This window comes from Hibiscus syriacus, unplaced genomic scaffold (genome assembly GCF_006381635.1).
Source record: "Hibiscus syriacus cultivar Baekdansim isolate YM2019G1 unplaced genomic scaffold, ASM638163v2 tig00109987_pilon, whole genome shotgun sequence".
In the NCBI taxonomy this organism is placed as follows: Eukaryota; Viridiplantae; Streptophyta; class Magnoliopsida; order Malvales; family Malvaceae; genus Hibiscus; species Hibiscus syriacus.
The window spans coordinates 178615-197129 of NW_024062550.1; the positions used below are offsets into that span (position 1 = coordinate 178615).

General features: G+C 35.5%; 2 protein-coding genes and 1 pseudogene across 2 annotated transcripts; 2 read left to right on the forward strand and 1 right to left on the reverse strand.

The window, feature by feature from the left end:
- Positions 1 to 4455: 4455 nt before the first annotated feature.
- Positions 4456 to 5022, forward strand: LOC120211949. Its single transcript, XM_039210415.1, has one exon. It carries the CDS (start codon positions 4456 to 4458, stop codon positions 5020 to 5022), a length of 567 nt encoding a protein of 188 aa, XP_039066346.1.
- Positions 5023 to 5633: 611 nt separating this feature from the next.
- Positions 5634 to 12286, forward strand: LOC120211822 (annotated as a pseudogene).
- A 2080-nt stretch (positions 12287 to 14366) lies between these two features.
- LOC120211780 (indole-3-pyruvate monooxygenase YUCCA2-like) lies at positions 14367 to 15875 on the reverse strand. Its single transcript, XM_039210257.1, has 4 exons — positions 15212 to 15875; positions 14886 to 15134; positions 14671 to 14793; positions 14367 to 14584 (listed from the first exon to the last, which is right to left on the reverse strand). The coding sequence occupies exons 1-4, from the start codon at positions 15839 to 15841 to the stop codon at positions 14372 to 14374; spliced, it is 1215 nt and encodes a 404-aa protein (XP_039066188.1). The 5' UTR covers positions 15842 to 15875; the 3' UTR covers positions 14367 to 14371.
- Between the last annotated feature and the right edge of the window lie 2640 nt (positions 15876 to 18515).

The following is an 18515-nucleotide window of genomic DNA, read 5'->3' on the forward strand; positions in this document are numbered from 1 at the left end:
GCTAACCAAACGGGGGAATGTGGATTCCATTCCCATGGGAATCCCACATTCCCCAATCCAAACACCCCCTAAAGGCAACGTGTAATTGTTCTATACGAACTTGTCCTCAAAAGTCACACATTTCAAATTATTGTGTTCGAGTTTATTATATTTTTTTATAGTCACTATTCGATTCACAGGTTATTTAATTTAAATCAAATATTATAAAAATAAATTTTAATTTTAAATACCACTCTAAATGATAGTATTTATTAATTAGGTTTCTGTTCAAAAAACAATTAAGTATACTAACTAATAACGTTATAAAGTATAGGATCAAATTAACCTATTAAGATTAAATCCCAAATTTAAACATGGTTCAAAAAGTAAAAAAAAATATAATATCATTAATTATTTCAAATAATCAGTAATTAGTTAATAAACAATGAACAAATAAATTGTAAATATGTATATTTATTATGTTTAGATATAAATAATCATAAGTAAAGTAATTACACAAATGAATTCTTAAAGGAAGCAAAAAAAAAAAAAAAGGAGTAATTCTTTCAAATGATTTAATTGAAAGTGAAGAAAGTTTATTGACATTTGGGGTTGCATCGAGATTGTCAACATAATGAATGGAGGGTTTCTTAAATAGAAAATAGATGGGATGACGACAAACTATAATTATAATGAATCATTCATTCATAGAATTTGCACAGGTGGTGGGCTCATTGCTAAAACTGTTTATTATAATTAATCGTACCGTTTAGTTTAGATGATCAAATTATAATAGTTATGAGATTTTTTAATTATATTTTAACTATTAAGAAATAGTTAATCGTTATTAACAGTTCGATTACAGATTAACTTACGATTAATCTATTATAATTATATCAATTTTTTTTTCATAATTTATATTGCAAAAAAATGTAACACTTAATACATACTTACACTGATATAAGTGAATAAAAATAAACAAGTGTAACGCTTAACACATACTTACACCAGCGTAACTAAATAAAACAAAAAAAATATAGCACTTAACACATACTTACAACGATGTAAGTAAATAAAAAAATGTAGTACTTAACACATATTTACTCCGATATAAGTATGTACATCTCCCAATATCTTAGTACCTAACAATAAACATATAATTATATTGGTGTAAGAATGTTTCTATATTTTCAAATAAATAAATTATTTGTATACAATTTTTTATTAAAAATATATACAAATTATAAATAATAGAAATTTATATTAAGTTATTTATGTAAAAATTTAATAAATTAGAAATATAATTATAAATTTAATTTATTAACGGTCATCTATTAGTTAACCGTTTATAAAAATTCGTAACCGTAACCTTAATTATTAACCATCATATTAAGTAACCAAAACCATATAGTATTAACATTTCAATTAATTAATTTATTAAATATTCAATTAAAGGTTTCGGATTTTTTTTTTGAACACTCCTACTCATCGCTTCTTCTGTCTCCACAGCCACTGCTTTACACAACACATGTTTAATATTTGGATTTTTAAACAGATAAAAAGAAGAGCCTAGAATGATTAAACCCGAGGCCAATTATTTGGGACGAAAACGTCATTTTGATACATTAGGAACGACGGATGAAATCCACCAGGTAAAAGAAGCTCATCCATCCACTATTACAATTTCATCCTTGCAATTTGCGATATGATGCTTTCCAAGGAAATGAAAGAATTGCAGATAACATTATGGGGACATTCCAACATAATCTGTTATGCGATTAAAAGATAAAAAGTGAAAGCGCATATATACCGTTGCAGCTGCAGAAAAATTTCCATTCTTCAATATAGTGGTGGCATTCTTTTTGGAATTCTGCAGGTAGGACTTTGAGTAGAGAAACGGGAGGAAATCTTTCTGTAAGGCCAGCTGCTCTGGCAAAGTACACCGCCTCAATCTCTTTGCCATTCTTTATTAGTACATCGATAATATCTAAAATTTCAGAAATAGCTCAATCAATGAGGTATCATTCACTTAATTTCCCAGATAATGATGATAAACATAACCAATACAAACAATTTATATGTTTTCTGGTCCCATTCACCTTTAAGTGATATCAATAACATAATCCGTTTTTTTTCTTTTCTTGAAAGGGTATTCTTTTAGCCTATACTTAAGGTTTCCACTGCCACTAAACATAGCAAATAATCACAAAGAAAATGCCAATGACCTGATTTACTATAATGGATCGCAGGCTATATTTATCTACCCTTTAGCCCAGGTTAATAGTAGTTTTTATTATCTTTGCTTTAGCTTAGTAGTTTAAAAGATATTCTTTACATGAGAAACACAGAAGCATAGATCTGCAAGCCAACGTCAGAGGTGGTAGGCAAACAGTTAACATGACTATCACGTGTGATTTGATTCAGAAATCAGAAAAAGAACCACTTCACGATGACTAAATTGGAAAATTGTGCTTCATCTTACAAAAGTATAGGCAAAGATTTGATGTTTTACATTTCAAAAGTATTTGGGTGTTGACATGCATTCTTATCATAGAGAGATGCAAGGCAGTCACATACCAAAATCCATCAGTGCAAAACACAAGCATATATAAACAAATACATATATAAAACTTGGCCTAAAATACAGTCATCTACTTTGTTATCTTGTAATATACGTGGAATGTGCTAACATCCAATTTCTGTCGCTCTTCTGATAGATACCAATGTAATTTAAAGATTAAACCATGAGGGAAGTTGTGGGTTATGATGCAGCTTCTAGACATGGCAAGTTCAAATGAACGATGTAAGTACAAGTAGATTCCATCAATGAATAACACATCCAGAGAGGTAAACAGCATGGTGAGTCATTAGGTAACTAAAGCCCAATCTAAAGGTTAGGGGTACCCATGCTAAATAAAATACTCCACAATTGCATCTTGAGACTTGTATAAATAAAGTCAGAAAAACAGGATGGAGATAGACTGAACAGATACATATTAATACCTACCAACACGCATTACACAGTTTAAGGCAGACAACGAGAACAACTCATGGTGTGAATATGCTTTCACTGGCTGGTCAGAATGATCATTAGCAATGAGATTCACTAGAGATATCCACCATCTATAATCAGTAAATTTGAAAACTACAGTCATCAGAGATGAATAATAGGAGTCTAGGCCACATTATCCCAACTAGAATGCTTGATATAAATAAATTGTTGGGATGCATTTCAAAAATGGCCAGTAACAATGTCGAACACAAAGCCAGCACCTAACCACATATAATTTCATCCTCAAAACATATCTAGTTTCACATTTATTATCCCAAGCAAACTCCACATTTTATCACTTGAAAACTGCACATTGAAAGGAAGAGCACAAAGCTCCCATTTTATCGTCAAAACCCAAAGTAGCAAAAGCCATGTCCCTCCTTGAGGAAATATCCAAAACCTGTTTCCTCAAAAACTCCATGTTATTTTATTATTCTTTTTTCTAAGCTGAAAAGAGAGTGTCAAATTCAACTTTAGGACCCTGAACTATGAAGAATGATGAAAATAACCCTTTATTTTCAAAAACTGACTAATCAGTCCTCAAATTAATTTACTTTAATCTCATATTAAAGCCTCAAGATTTTTAAGGTGTGACATATTAACCCTATATTTTAATATTAAATCATTACTTTACTCTTAAATCAGTTGATATAAATTTCGAATGAACCGAGTATTAAAATGATGTAAACCTGAGCAATAAACACAAATACTCTAAATTTAGATTCTTATGATTGAAGGATCTGACTAAATTCGAAATATTTTAAACTCAAATCCAACCTAAATTCTAACTTATCGACAATGATGGATCTAAGTGTAGTTTAGAGTAGGTAATTACTCACTTTGAAATTTGAATTTTTTTTTGTTAGCTATTCATTTTTGTCAATTATGCTCGCAGTGAAATTTATTCGTGTCCAACCACATTTCCTCACCATAAAAATATTTCTAGACTAGCAATTGCTTACCGACATTTAAATATACTTAACCTAAAACCAATCCAATCAATAAATAGAGATTATATAATGTTTAAAGCTATTTAGAGATGATAAAAACTTCACATCCGACTAATTTGATCAAAATTGATAATTTTTTTATGAATTTCAGATTTTTGGTCATCTCAGATTTTTTTTACGTTCGATCAAATTACTCAGGTTCGGGTTTAAGAAAAATTCATCTCTCAATTTCCTGGATATTATGAAATATTTTATATATGCGTGTGTATGTATGTAAGTTAAATTTTGATAAAAATGTATATCTTGTAAGTGTTGTTTGTGAAAATCCAAAAAGCTCCACTTGTGTGCAGGCCGAAGTAAAAACACAAATAAAACCAAAATATTCACATTGCTTTCATCTCCATTGCCATTGTCATTGACACAATCAGCTATATGTAAACCTTGTTGTTCAAGCCACTTCCCAAATTGTTAGTCATGGGAAAATGGAGAATCTGTTGTGTGGTCTCCGCACTTGTGCTCATCATCTCTGTCGTGGTTTTAGTTACATTATACTTCACCCTCTTCAAACCCAAAGACCCAAACATCATCGTTCAATCCGTTACCCTCCAGAGCACCACCATCCGGGTGGTTCTTTTCCCGTACCAGGATATCGAGGGGAACGCCACGATTGGACTCACGGTCACGGTTGATAATCGCAACTACGGAGGTTTTAAGTACCACAACGCCACTGCTTTCATAAATTACCGTGGGAATCTAGTAGCCGAAGCTCCCATCGGAGAAGATTCCATCTCGCCTCGATCCAAGCACAACATCAGCACATCGGTCATCGTCTTCGCCCACGAGTTGGCCGCCGATGATCATTTCTTGAGCGATTTCTTTAGCGGGGTTTTCAATTTCACCTCGTCCACGACGTTGCATGGCAAAGTGAACGTCTTCAACATTTTCAAGTTTAAAGCTTCAAGTAGCAGAAATTGTAATATCTCTGTTTCTCTCCAAAACCAGACCGCCGATTCCGTTTGCACGTCCAAAATCAAGTTTTAATTTCTCCGTGTATTCTGCTCTCCCGTCATCTTTGGTGAGCTTAGATTTGACTCTTAAAAATTAGTTCTAGAATTATAATACTATTAAAATAAAATTTATTTTAATTTTTAAGTTGAATAATAAGCATTTTTATTTTGATAAAAGTATATTAATAAAATAAAATTTAAAGATCTACCTAAAGTGAGATTTTCAATAAGATTTTAATACCAAGTATTTTTTTTTGAATTCGAATAGAATTAATCTTTGTAATGATAGAACTAAATAAAGTTTAAATCATGCATCCCATCATATTATCATCCCTGATTTAAACCTACATCAAAACATCAATTTAGAACCTAACTCATAATTTGAAGCTATTTTATACAAGAAATTCTTAAAATAGCAAACAAAATATTTTCAATGGAAGTAATCAAATTATTTGGTTTAAATTAAATATTTTTCAATTAAACTGAAAAAATTGTGAAATAAATATATAAAAGAAATTGATTAAACACACAAGATATCGAAATTAAATATTAGGACCTTTTCAAACTAAACTGCAAGAGCTAGGGCTAGGGCTATACCTGTTACTTAGACCCTATAAGTGAATGCATGAAAGTGAACAATCTTTTGATGCTACAACAGATTGATGGAAAATTTCTTCATACTATCATTCGTTTCACTCTCCCTTGTGATTTCAAAAGCTGAATCACAGTCATGCCTGATCGACCACCTTCTCGCCCTTCAATCCCAATCGAAATCGGGAGTCATCCATTTGGACGATCAATCTGTCTCCAAATTCTTCACGTCCCAGAAAACACCACACCCTTACTCTCTGCTCATCTTCTTCGACGCCATTCAACTCCGCGATAAATTCGAGCTCAGCCTCTGCGATGAAGGAAGAGGCTCTCATCCAAGAGTTCGCCTTCGTCGCCTCTTCCTTCATCGCCAACCACAATTCGACTAGCCCCAAGCTCTTCTTCTGCGACATCGAGTTCCGCGAATCCAAATCTTCTTTCAACCTCTTCGGGGTCAATTCCCTTCCCAACCTCGACCTCGTCGGCCCCGCCGCCAAATCACTGAAAGATGACTCGGAACGAATGCATCAGGCCGGTTTCACTCGATTCACTGAATCACTCGTCGATTTCATCGAGTCTAAAACTAAACCCACCGTGGGTCCCATCCATCGTCCTCCCATCATTTCAAAAACTCAAATCGGTATCATCCTCGGGTTTTTACTGATCTGGTCTGTGTTTGCCGCTAGAAAGATATTCAGTGGCGAAACCGTGCTACACAATCCCAAGATTTGGCTTTCGGGAGCCATTTTGTTTATTTCTTCAGCGTTTCGGGGGCAGTGCATACCATAATAAGGAGGATGCCGATGTTCTTGATGGACAGGGACGATCCAGACAAATTGATATTCTTCTACCGAGGAACAGAAGTACAGCTTGGATTGGAAGGGTTCGCTGCGGGTTTTCTTTACACGATTGTGGGATTATTACTTGCATTTGTCGCTCATGTCTTGGTTTATGTTAAGGCAAAACTCACGACATAATGCATTCAAAAAAAATATTTCACGAGATGATGCACTGGCCAGATTAATTGCTGAGATAGGGTTAATTCTACAGTCCTTACGTAGGTCGTCATGCCGTCCCCGTGAGTTGTGGTGAGATGAGGTAGGTCGCCATGCACGCTCAGCAACCTATAGATCGCCATGCACGCCCGGTGACCAACGTTCTGCATGTTAAAAGTTAGTTCAAAGTTTGGCAACCAACTTTGAAAAATGTTTTTCAAAGTTTGGTAAATGTTTCTTTGAAAAAAATGTTTTTCAAAGTTTGGTAAAGTTTGATAAAGTTTGGTAGATGTTTGTTGAAAATAGGAATGGGTAAATTCACTTTAGTCATTGCACTTTAGAGTATTTTCAAAGATTAGTCCCTAAGTTTCAACTATAAATACCCTAGCTCATTTAGCTTCAAAATCATCCCAAATCCCAAATCATTTCTTTCTCCCAATACTAGAGGGTTTCTTGTGAGTAGTGAGTGTTTTGTAAATACCTGTAAATTTTCTCTCTTAGTAAAAGATCTGCAGCAGTCCGGAGACGTAAACACAATTGGTTGAACTCCATTATCAATTTTCGGGTATTATTTTTTCGCTTTTATTTTGCATTCTTATTAATCTGGTTATAGGGAAATTACTTGTTTACTCGTTTATTTCCCAACAACTGGTATCAGAGCTTTTGTTTGTGAATTTTGTCAATTTTTGCGGGATTACTATTCATTACCATTCACGTGAATAGTGAATTTTTTTCGGCGATAAGAATTTGTTGACGGATGTGTTCTAATACACGGCGGTTCACGAAAATTATCAGAACGATCCAAAGAAGCCAGATTCGAGTGAGAGCGATGGCTGCAGACGAAGGGAATGTGAAAATTGAAAAGTTCAATGGTGCTAACTTTGGCTTTTGGAAGATGCAGATTGAAGATTTTCTGTACCAGAAAAATCTATATCAACTTCTCTCAGGAAAGTAACCAGAGGGCATGAAGAATGAAGATTGGGCTCTTCTCGACAGACAAGCCCTCAAAGTTATCCGACTGACGTTATCCCGCAATGTTGCTTTCAACATAGCAAAGGAAAAGACCACAGCGGGTCTTATGGTGGCTCTCTCCAGTATGTATGAGAAGTCATCGGCCTCAAACAAAGTTCATTTGATGAGGCGATTGTTCAATTTGCGGATGGCGGAAGGTCATCGGTGGCTCAACACCTAAATGAACTCAACACAATCACAACCCAGTTGAGTTACGTGGAAATTGAATTCGATGATGAAGTTCGAGATTTAATTCTCTTATCGTCTCTACCAGACAGTTGGAATGCTATTGTTACAACAGTCAGCAGCTCATCGGGAAACAGCAAATTAAAATTTGACGATGTTCGGGATCTGGTATTGAGTGAAGAAATTTGACGGAGAGAATCGGGTGAAGCATCAAACTCCTCAGCCTTGCACACGGAATCCAGAGGGAGAACTTCAAAAAGAAATTCAAATCGTGGCAGATCCAAATCCAGAACGAGAAAATCAAGGACGGGAAAGAAAGATTTTACCTGTTATAACTGCGGCAAGAAGGGCCAGTTTAAAAAGGATTGTCGAGCACCGAAGAAAAATATCGGCGCACAGGAATATGCCAATATGACAGAGGATACAGGTGATGCCATGATTATAAGCGTCAACAGTCCGATTGAATCATGGATCTTGGATTCAGGGGCATCTTTCCACTCTACCCCATGCCAAGAAATCATGGAGAACTATGTCAGTGGTGATTTTGGGAAGGTTCATCTAGCTGATGATGAAACCTTAAAGATCGTCGGAAAAGGAGACATCCGACTAAAGTTGCCAAACCAGACTACCTGGAAGCTGACAGGAGTGAGACATATTCCTGGCCTCAAAAGAAATTTGATTTCTGTAGGACAGCTTGATGGAGAAGGATATAACACAACTTTTTCAGGCTGTGAATGGAAGATCACCAAATGAGCACTCGTCATTGTTCGTGGTAAGAAGACTGATACTCTCTATGTAACCTCAAATTTAGAGAATATCATTACTGCAGCATATGCTGATGGAAAATCAAACCTATGGCACAAAAGGCTTGGCCATATGAGCGAGAAAGGGATGAAGACACTTTTGTCAAAAGGAAAGCTGCTGGATCTAAAGAATGTAGATGTCAGACTATGCGAGGATTGCATCTTTGGCAAACAAAAGAAAGTCAGCTTTGCAAAGATTGGTAAGACACCCAAGGCAGAAAGGTTAGAGTTGATTCATACTGATGTATGAGGACCATCTCCAGTTTCATCTCTTGCAGGCTCATTATATTATGTCACCTTCATCGATGATTCTACAATGAAGGTGTGAGTTTATTTTCTGAAGAAAAAATCAGAAGGTTTTGATACCTTTAGAAAATGGAAGGCCATAGTGGAAAATGAGACTGGTCTGAAAGTCAAGCGGTTGAGGTCTGATAATGGAGGAGAGTACAGAAATCGTAGATTCAGAGAATTTTACGCAAACAATGGGATCAAGATGGAGACAACAGTTCCCATGACACTGCAACAGAATGGTGTAGCAGAGCGCATGAACAGAACTCTGAATGAACGTGCCAGAAGTATGAGGATACATGCCAGATTGCCCAAATTTCTATGGGCTGAAGCTATCAACACTGCAACTTACCTGATCAACCGTGGGCCTTCAGTTCCTTTGGATGGCGGAATACCAGAGGAATTTTGGAGCAAGAAAGAAATAAACCTTTCACACTTAAGAGTGTTTGGTTGTATTTCTTATGTACACATAGACTCTGCTGAAAGAAGTAAACTTAATGCTAAGTCCAACAAATGTGCCTTTGTTGGTTATGGCGGTGATGAGTTCGGTTACCAGTTTTGGGATTACGAAAATCGAAAGATCATCAGAAGCAGAGATGTCATTTTCAATGAGAATGTGATGTACAAAGACAGGTCAATTATAGAATCAAGTAGCTCCAATACCGAAGCTGAAACAAAGGAATTTGCTGAGTTTGAGGAGATTTCTGGAAATGATGTTCAGATCAATCCTGAAGCAGTTCAAGAAGAACCATGCATACCTGAACTGAGACGCTCCTCCAGAATTCCTAAACCAACCCAACGATATTCTCTTTCTTTGCACTACTTATTGCTGACTGACAATGGTGAACTAGAGTGCTATGATGAAGCAATGCAAGTGGAGGATTCAGTCAAGTGGAAGTCTTCCATGAAAGATGAGATGGACTCGCTTATGTCAAATCAGACGTGGAAATTAGCTGAATTACCACCAGGCAAGAAAACGCTCCACAACAAGTGGATTTACAGGATCAAGGAAGAGCACGATGGGAGCAAACGCTACAAAGCGAGATTGGTTGTCAAAGGTTTTCAACAAAAAGAAAGTATTGACTTCAATGAAATTTTCTCTCCAGTCGTGAAGCTGTCTACAATCAGATTGGTATTGAAAATTATAGCTGCAGAGAATTTACATCTTGAGCAGTTAGATGTAAAGACAACTTTCCTTTATGGTGATTTGGAGGAAGAAATCTATATGAGGCAGCCAGAAGGCTTCATAGAGGCAGGCAAGAAAAACCTGGTATGCAGGTTGAAGAAGAGCTTGTATAGTTTAAAACAAGCTCCTAGACAGTGGTACAAGAAATTCGATAGCTTCATGGGTAGCAGTGGTTTTACCAGATGCCAAGTAGATCATTGTTGCTACATCAAGAGGTTCGATAATAGCTTCATTATTTTATTGTTGTACGTTGATGACATGCTCGTTGCAGGCTCAATCATGCAAGAGATTATACACTTGAAGCAAAAATTGTCGAAGTAGTTTGCTATGAAGGATCTGGGCGCTGCAAAGCAGATTCTTGGGATGAGGATCAAGAGAGACACAAAGTCGGGGACTTTGATGTTATCACAGGCTGAGTACATCAACAAAGTACTCTCCAGGTTCAACATGCAAGATGCTAAACCAGTAAGTACACCTTTAGATGTTCATTTTAGACTCTCCAAAGAACAGTCACCAAAGACGGAGGAAGAACATGCACACATGGTGAAGGTGCCGTATGCCTCAGTAATTGGAAGTCTAATGTATGCCATAGTTTGTACCAGACCAGATATTGCTCAAGCAGTGGGAGCTGTTAGCAGGTTCATGAATAATCCGGGTAAGGTACACTGGGAAGCAATCAAATGGATCCTCAGATATCTACGGGGTACTACAAACAAAGCACTTTGTTTCAAAGGTGGAGATACGATACTAACAGGCTATGTAGATGCTGACTTAGCCGGAAATATTGACATCAGAAGGAGCACTACAGGGAATGTCTATACTCTAGGAGGAACTGCAGTGAGTTGGGTTTCTCAACTACAGAAGATAGTTGCTCTCTCCACAACTAAAGCAGAATATGTCGATGTTATGTAAGCTAGCAAGGAGATGGTTTGGCTCCAAAGTTTCTTGGAAGAGTTAGGCAAGAAACAAGAAAACAATGTCTTGTATTACGACAGTCAAAGTACTATCCATCTAGCAAAGAATCCGTCTTTTCATTCCAGGACGAAGCACATACAATCGAGATATCATTTTATTCGATCTCTTCTGGAATATGGGATTTTGAAACTTGAAAAGATTAATGGAGCTCAAAATCCGGCAGACATGTTGACAAAGATGGTGACTACAGACAAACTGAAGTTGTGTACCAGAAATACTGTTGCATTGATCGAGGTGTGAAGACAGATTAAAATCAGTCTTCAAGTGGGAGATTGTTAAAAGTTAGTTCAAAGTTTTGCAACCAACTTTGAAAAATGTTTTTCAAAGTTTGGTAAAGTTTGGTAGATGTTTGTTGAAAATAGGAATGGGTAAATTCACTTTAGTCATTGCACTTTAGGGTATTTTCAAAGATTAGTCCCTAAGTTTCAACTATAAATACCCTAGCTCATTTAGCTTCAAAATCATCTCAAATCCCAAATCATTTCTTTCTCCCAATACTAGAGAGTTTCTTGTGAGTAGTGGGTGTTTTGTAAACACCTGTAAATTTTCTCTCTTAGCAAAAGATTTGCAGCAGTCCGGAGACGTAAGCACAATTGGATGAACTCCGTTATCAATTTTCGGGTATTATTTTTCCGCTTTTATTTTGCATTCTTACTAATCTGGTTATAGGGAAATTACTTGTTTACTCGTTTATTTCCCAACATTGCAAACCTCTGCCAACGCCTGCTCCTGCTCGTGTTGTTTCCTCCCCTGAACAGATGATGAAATGTAGTTACAACAGATTTAAACATACAAGAAGGGTAAATGAAAGTAAAGAGTTTACCTGGAGATTGTAAATCAGTTTTACCAGAAGAGGAATGTTGAGAGTCAGCCATATGCGGGGAGCAGGAGATTATTTAGACCTGAAGTAAACATAGGTTTAAGTGGCGAGCTGGAGCATGCGTGGGCAGAGGCAGAACGTTGGTCGCTGGGCGTGCATGGCGACCTACCTCATCTCACTGGACGGCATGGCGACCTACGTGGGGACTGTAGAATTAACCCTATCTCAGCAATTAATCTAACTATTGCATCATCTCGTGAAATATTTTTTTTGAATGCATTATGTCGTGAGTTTTGCCTTATGTTAAGGATCCAAAGGCCCAGCGTCTGGCTATGTTCTTCTCCGTCTTGGTATCTTTCTGGGCAGTAAAGCGACTGATTTTCTTGGACAATTGGAAGACTGGTTATGCCATTCATGGATTCTGACCTTCCTCTTGGAACTAAAGCCCATCTCCTTTAAATAAATTATAGACTCATAAAATTATTTTATTTTATTAAATCTTATCAATATTACTTATATATTTATTTATATTGTCGCATTAACTATTTAAATGACATATTTCTCTCATACATAACTAATTTATATAAAAGCATAAACACCAAAAGTTACGATGTATATATACGAGGATAAATATAAAAATACATAATTTATACATATCAATTACATGCTATATCATGATCCAAATACGTAGGAGTAAGTTTGATTATCATAGATATAGGTAGGCATGGAATTGAGATTAAATAATAAAAATAATCAAATGTTTAATTATTAGTTATTAAACTGATAAATATTTAAATAAAATTTTAGTGAGATTGTGTTTAATTTAATAAAGACTTAAAGTAGTATATATTAGAATTATCATTAGACAAAATAAAAATTGGGAGATGATTTAGATTACGGGAGGTTCATCCCTTTTAGTATAGACAGAGAACTGTAGGTCGATTATCCTGTAGAGGTAGGGCCGTGGCTGAGGCGGCGCGAATTGCGCGACCGCGCAGGGCTCCAAAAAATGAGCTTCAAAAAAGTATATATATAGTGGCGTTTTTCCAATAAACGTTACTATAGATGGACCTATTGCGACATTTTTCAAAAAACGCCACTATTATTGCAGCTTTATTAATAACACGCCATTATAGATGGATCTATCGCGGCGTTTGTCAAAAAAAGTCACTATTATTGCCCCAAAATCGAATATATCTAGAAAATAGAGGCCCTTTATAAGAATTTGTACAGGACCCCCGAAAACCCAACCACAGCCCTGTGTAGAGGTATAGGAATATGATTTGTTCTCTCTATCTTAAATATTTTATTATATGTAAGTATTTGATGATCACATGATTGTCCCATAATTAGATTAAATATAAAACCGTATAGATTAAATTTAAATTATTATTAATCTAGTATATTAATTATAAAATCCAATTTGTGGATCTATTAAGTCATAGGTTATTCATTATTAAACTTTGTGGATAACTTTAACATATAATCCTTTTAAAACAAGTATAGCCGAGGGTATAGCAAATTCAAAAATTTAACAGATTCACTGTGAACACTCGTTAACAGATCCACTGTTCTCAACTGAAACAAAAAGGTGTGGTATATCTATACGCATGTAAACGAACGAACATAAACAATATTTTGTGTTCTTTTAATTAAATGAACGAATATGAATAGAAGGCTCGTTCGTGAATGTTCGATAATATGTTCGTTCATTTATGTTGGTTCATTTATGTTCATTCATTTATATTCGTTTATGGTCGTTCGTTTATGTTTGTTTATGTTCGTGTACTTTCGTTCGTTTATGTTCGTTTATTTATGTTTAGCCCAATCTCTCTAGACCCATTTAAAATATTAAGACCCAATAAATTTTAATACGATACCTATTAATATTTTAAAATTCAATTAATTTTAAATAAATAAAAAACCCAAAACAATTAAATACAAATTAACTATGAAGTTGCAACTTATACTAATGAATTTTATGTGATTATTGTTATTGTGATTTATGTTCATTTGTTTTGTTCATTTATGTTCGTTTACGTCCGTTTGTTGTGTTCGCTTAGGTTCGTTTACATCTATTCGTTTATGTTTGTTTATTTGTGTTCGTTTATCATTTAAATGAACGAACACGAACAAGCTACATTCTTTAACAAACGAATATGAACTAGAAATTTTTTGTTCATTAATGTTCGCGTTCGTTCATTTCTTCGATTAAAGTTAAACGAACGAACATGAACATATATTCATTCGTGTTCGTTTAGTTCGTTTACAAGCTTATATTTCTAGGTAGTATAAGTGTATAACCACCAAAGCCGAGATTGAAGAAAACAAATTAAGGTTGAATAGAATTAACTGTGAAATCATTGAAAAAGTGTTATTTATGAACATGCATGAAAAATGGGGAATTTAAGTCAATATAGAAAACTGGAAATATTTACAAGATATTCACACTGAGAAATCAACAAATTTCTTGTCTTTCTTTCTTAATCAAAATCCAATCAGTAATAAGTCTCTTCAAATGATGAGCATCATAGTGACAGTGCGGTGCTAAAGTCAACCAACATGGGGGCCTCAGCTCTCCATTGAAGCTCAATGTCTTCGGCTACCTTTGTGGCATGGAAGGCAGCACCCAGCAAACCACGCCTCGTAAACCCTACTGCATATAACCCATCTTCTCCTTTCCACCCGTTGGGGAATGGCTGCCTTGGCATCCCATCCTTCTCCGAAAACAAATCTGCCCCCTGCATGCACATTCACCCCCATCACATTAAATTACCAACAATGTTTCCTCCAATCACCTCGAAATACACATGTTAAGATCATTTACCTTCAACCACTGGGGGACGTTGCTTTTGAAACCAGTGGCAAGAATTATGGCATCGAACCTCTCCTTCCTTCCGTCCACAAACTCAGCCCCTAGGAACGTTATCCGTTTTATTCCCGGATACACCTAACACATTATATAAACAGTACTGCATTAGTTCAATTAACAACACTTCATAGATTGCAAGATCTGTATATACAAAAGTTTTTGCATTCAACCCTAATGTTTCCACTCTTGATCTTTGCTACCGTCCCAACATCCAAAACAGGTGACTTTCCGGATACGTTCTTCAGTTCCAGTGGACCGATTTTGGGACGACGAAATCCCAATTTTTCAATGTCTCCGAGCACCAAATGCGACATAAGAAGCACAAATCGATCCACGAATCGAATGGGGAACCACTTGATCATCTGCACCAGAAATCCAAATGTTGATATTCCTAGCATTTCACGAGGCAAGACGTGCACCTGCCGCAATGTCATCAAGAATGTCGATTAAAAAAGAGATGCTTATGAGAAGGAAGAAAGAAACAAACTATTCTTACCGAGTCCCTAACAACGAGTGATGTGCGAGCATTAAAGTTGGCAAGATCCAAAGCAACCTCCATGCCTGAATTCCCACACCCAACCACCAAAACATCTTTTCCTTCATACGATCTTCCATTCCTGTAGGAGCTTGAGTGAATTACAGGCCCACCAAAATCATTCATTCCTTCGATAAACGGCATCACTTCATCAGCATTCTCCCCGGTGGCCACAATAAGCCACTGTGACACATACTCAATTTGTTCTTGTTCCGGTCCCGACGTCATGACTCGCCAAGCCCCATGTCGATGGTCAAATTCTGCACTCACTACAACCTTATTAAAAACTGGTTCTAAACCAAAATGATTCTGGTATGACTCTAAGTAATCAAGAAATTGATTTTTGGTTGGGTAGGTGGGGAAATCTGAAGGGAACCCCAGAAGAGGTAGCTCACAAAAATGCTTTGGGAGGTGAAGGTGAAGACGATCATAGGTTTTTAGCTTCCACAAGGAAGCTATGCAATCAGCCCTCTCGAGGATTAAGCTAGGGATACCTTTCTGTTTGAGACAAGCAGCAGTGGCTAAACCTGAAGGGCCAGCACCGATTATAATAGGACATGTCACCCATAAACAACTTGCTGACTTTGTCATTGTTTTCTTGTTGAAGATTCAGTTTTTGCTTCAAGTTGATAGTGCAGAACCAGCAAAACATCAAATATATGGTGGAAAAAATGGATAAGTGATGCGTGAAAATCGGTTTTTGAATGTAGAACGAAGATTAGGGGATGATGACGTAGGTTTTCATCTTATCTACATCAGATATAGTGGAGAGAGAAAATTGTTACTGCAAATTCCAGCATTTTTGGAGGGAGGGATTGAAAGGGTCTATGATAATATTCCATAGCACAGCTTTCAGCTAAACAAATGCATTCTATGATAAAAAAAATTCATTGATTTTTAAATATATAAATTATATATAATATAAAGAAAAAATGAGAAAAAGTTTGAACACCCTTAAAAAATATTAAACTTATTTTTTTAAAAATAATTTATAAAAGATTTAAAACTCAATTTCAACCCACAACATCCACTCTCCCCAATTTTTTTCCTTTTGTAGATTCAATAATCGTCCTTATCAATCAGGAGAATCTTCAAACAAGAGACAACCAAGATGACTCGTATTCATTATTGTCGCCATAAGATCTGCAGCCAAGTTACCTGTCCGGCTCACATGACAGATCTGAACAGTCCAGTCTCTTCGTAGCAAGGTCACAACATGTCGTAAAATCGATCATCAGTAATTGACAGCTCTCCCTCCCTGAATGCAATTGACAATTTCAAGGTTGTCCGTCTCTAGGATGATTTGTCGACTTCCCATGTGCCAAGCACATAAAAGTCCCATGTAAACTCAAATTTTGTATTTGAAAAAACAAGGATCAAGACGTCTATAAAAGATCCATAATGAACTAATAATAATAGAATCTCTTTTCTTAATGTGCAACTAAAACAATCGGGAAATGTTCGCCGCTTGAAGTTGAACTTTAGAGAATCTATCAAGGTTTATCTCTTGCTTGGAGAATGGGTTTGGCTTCGGTGTGTGTGGAGTCGGATAGTAAACATGCGATGACAGATACTTCCAGAAGGTCCATTACTTTGACAATGGTATCCGGAGCTTTAGAGATAAGAATTGGAGATTGGATTTCAGGTATGTGCCCAAGAGAGGAATCGAATAGCGGATAGTTATAGTAACCCTTGCAAGATATTTATAAAAAAAAATGGCATAACCTTATAATATGGTTATGCCATTTGTGGTTCATTTGTTGTTTACTAACATGTACTTGCTTGTAACTTCCAATTTGACTAATTTTACAGATTTTTATTGGTTGTTAATTTCGTGGAGCAACAAAATTATATTTTGGACTCCCTTAGTGTAAACGAGGAACATAAAAAAATTGTACAAGATTTAGTAAGTATTTATTGGTTTATTAAATTAAATAGAATTTTCATCAATTCTAATAAATTATTTTTCTTGTTTGTGGTGTTACTTGTAATATCAGTTGAATAAAACCTTCATGTTTATGGGACACATCCTCATTTGAGTCGATTATTTGAATATGCCTCACAATTTCCAATTGATTTTCCAGACTTACCGAAACAACCGAATATGCATGAAGATTATATTATGAACTTATTACTTAAACCATAACTATATATTTTAAGTAAATTAATTATTTTATATTGTCTTCATTCATAAAATTTCACATCATTTTATTTGAAGCAATTCCTGAGTTGTGCATGGTATTAATTTTGATTTTATCTGCCTCACTAATTTTTCGAAAGGACCTACAACCAAATCATCAGTAGGCATTATAAATTATAGATATATTACGAAAGGAATGGTAAAGAATAATGCAAAAAATATAACATAATTACACATTTATTTACTTGATGTATGACATTTGTGTTGGCTTTATCATTTCATGACAATAATGTGTGTGGAATTCTCAACTTTCTAGAATTTATATTTCTTGTTAAATTTAAATTTAACAAACGTTTTGCATCCAACTCTACTTATTAGTTTTGGTTCACGTTTTCTATTGGGTAAGTTGTTCCACTTTTCCTTCCTAAATCCCTCTTTCCGACAGACCAATTTCTTTGAAATTATGTGACCATCACTTCGGCTTCTTACTGTTGAATCCATTCGAACTCCAAAACCTTTACTGTTGAAAGTATTAAAATGGTTTTCAAGTTTGGTAACCAACTTTTAAAAAATGGTTTTCAAAGTTTGGTAAATGTTTCTTTGAAAATGGTTTTCAAAGTTTGGTAAATGTTTCTTTGAAAAATAGTTTTTCAAAGTTTGGTAGATGTTTGTTGAAAAATGATAATGGGATAATCATAATTAATCCCTAGGTTTTAGGGTATTTACAAGATTAAGTCCTTAAGTTTCAACTATAAATACCCTAGCTCATTTAGCTTCAATACCATCCCAAAAATCATTTCTTTCTCCCAATACTAGAGAGTTTTCTTGTGAGTAGTGAGTGTTTTGTAAACACCTGTAAATTTTCTCTCTTAGTAAAAGATCTGCAGCAGTCCGGAGACGTAAGCACAATTGGCTGAACTCCGTTATCAATTTCGGGTATTATTTTTCCGCTTTTATTTTGCATTCTCACTAATCTGGTTATAGGAAAATTACTTGTACTTGGTTTATTTCCCAACAACTGGTAATCAGAGCTTTTGGGTTGTGAAATTTGTTAATTTTTTACGAGGTTACTATTTGGGTTACTATTCACATGAATAGTGAATTTCGTGAATAGTGAAATTCGGT

Coding starts and splice junctions, on each gene's coding strand:
- LOC120211780 (XM_039210257.1), bottom strand. CDS start 15,841: ATGACAAAGTCAGCAAGTTGTTTATGGGTGACATGTCCTATTATAATC. Junction 14,794..14,885: donor TCAAGAGTGGAAACATTAGG/GTTGAATGCAAA, acceptor ATAATGTGTTAG/GTGTATCCGGGAATAAAACG. Junction 14,585..14,670: donor ACGTCCCCCAGTGGTTGAAG/GTAAATGATCTT, acceptor ATGTGCATGCAG/GGGGCAGATTTGTTTTCGGA.
- LOC120211949 (XM_039210415.1), top strand. CDS start 4,456: ATGGGAAAATGGAGAATCTGTTGTGTGGTCTCCGCACTTGTGCTCATC.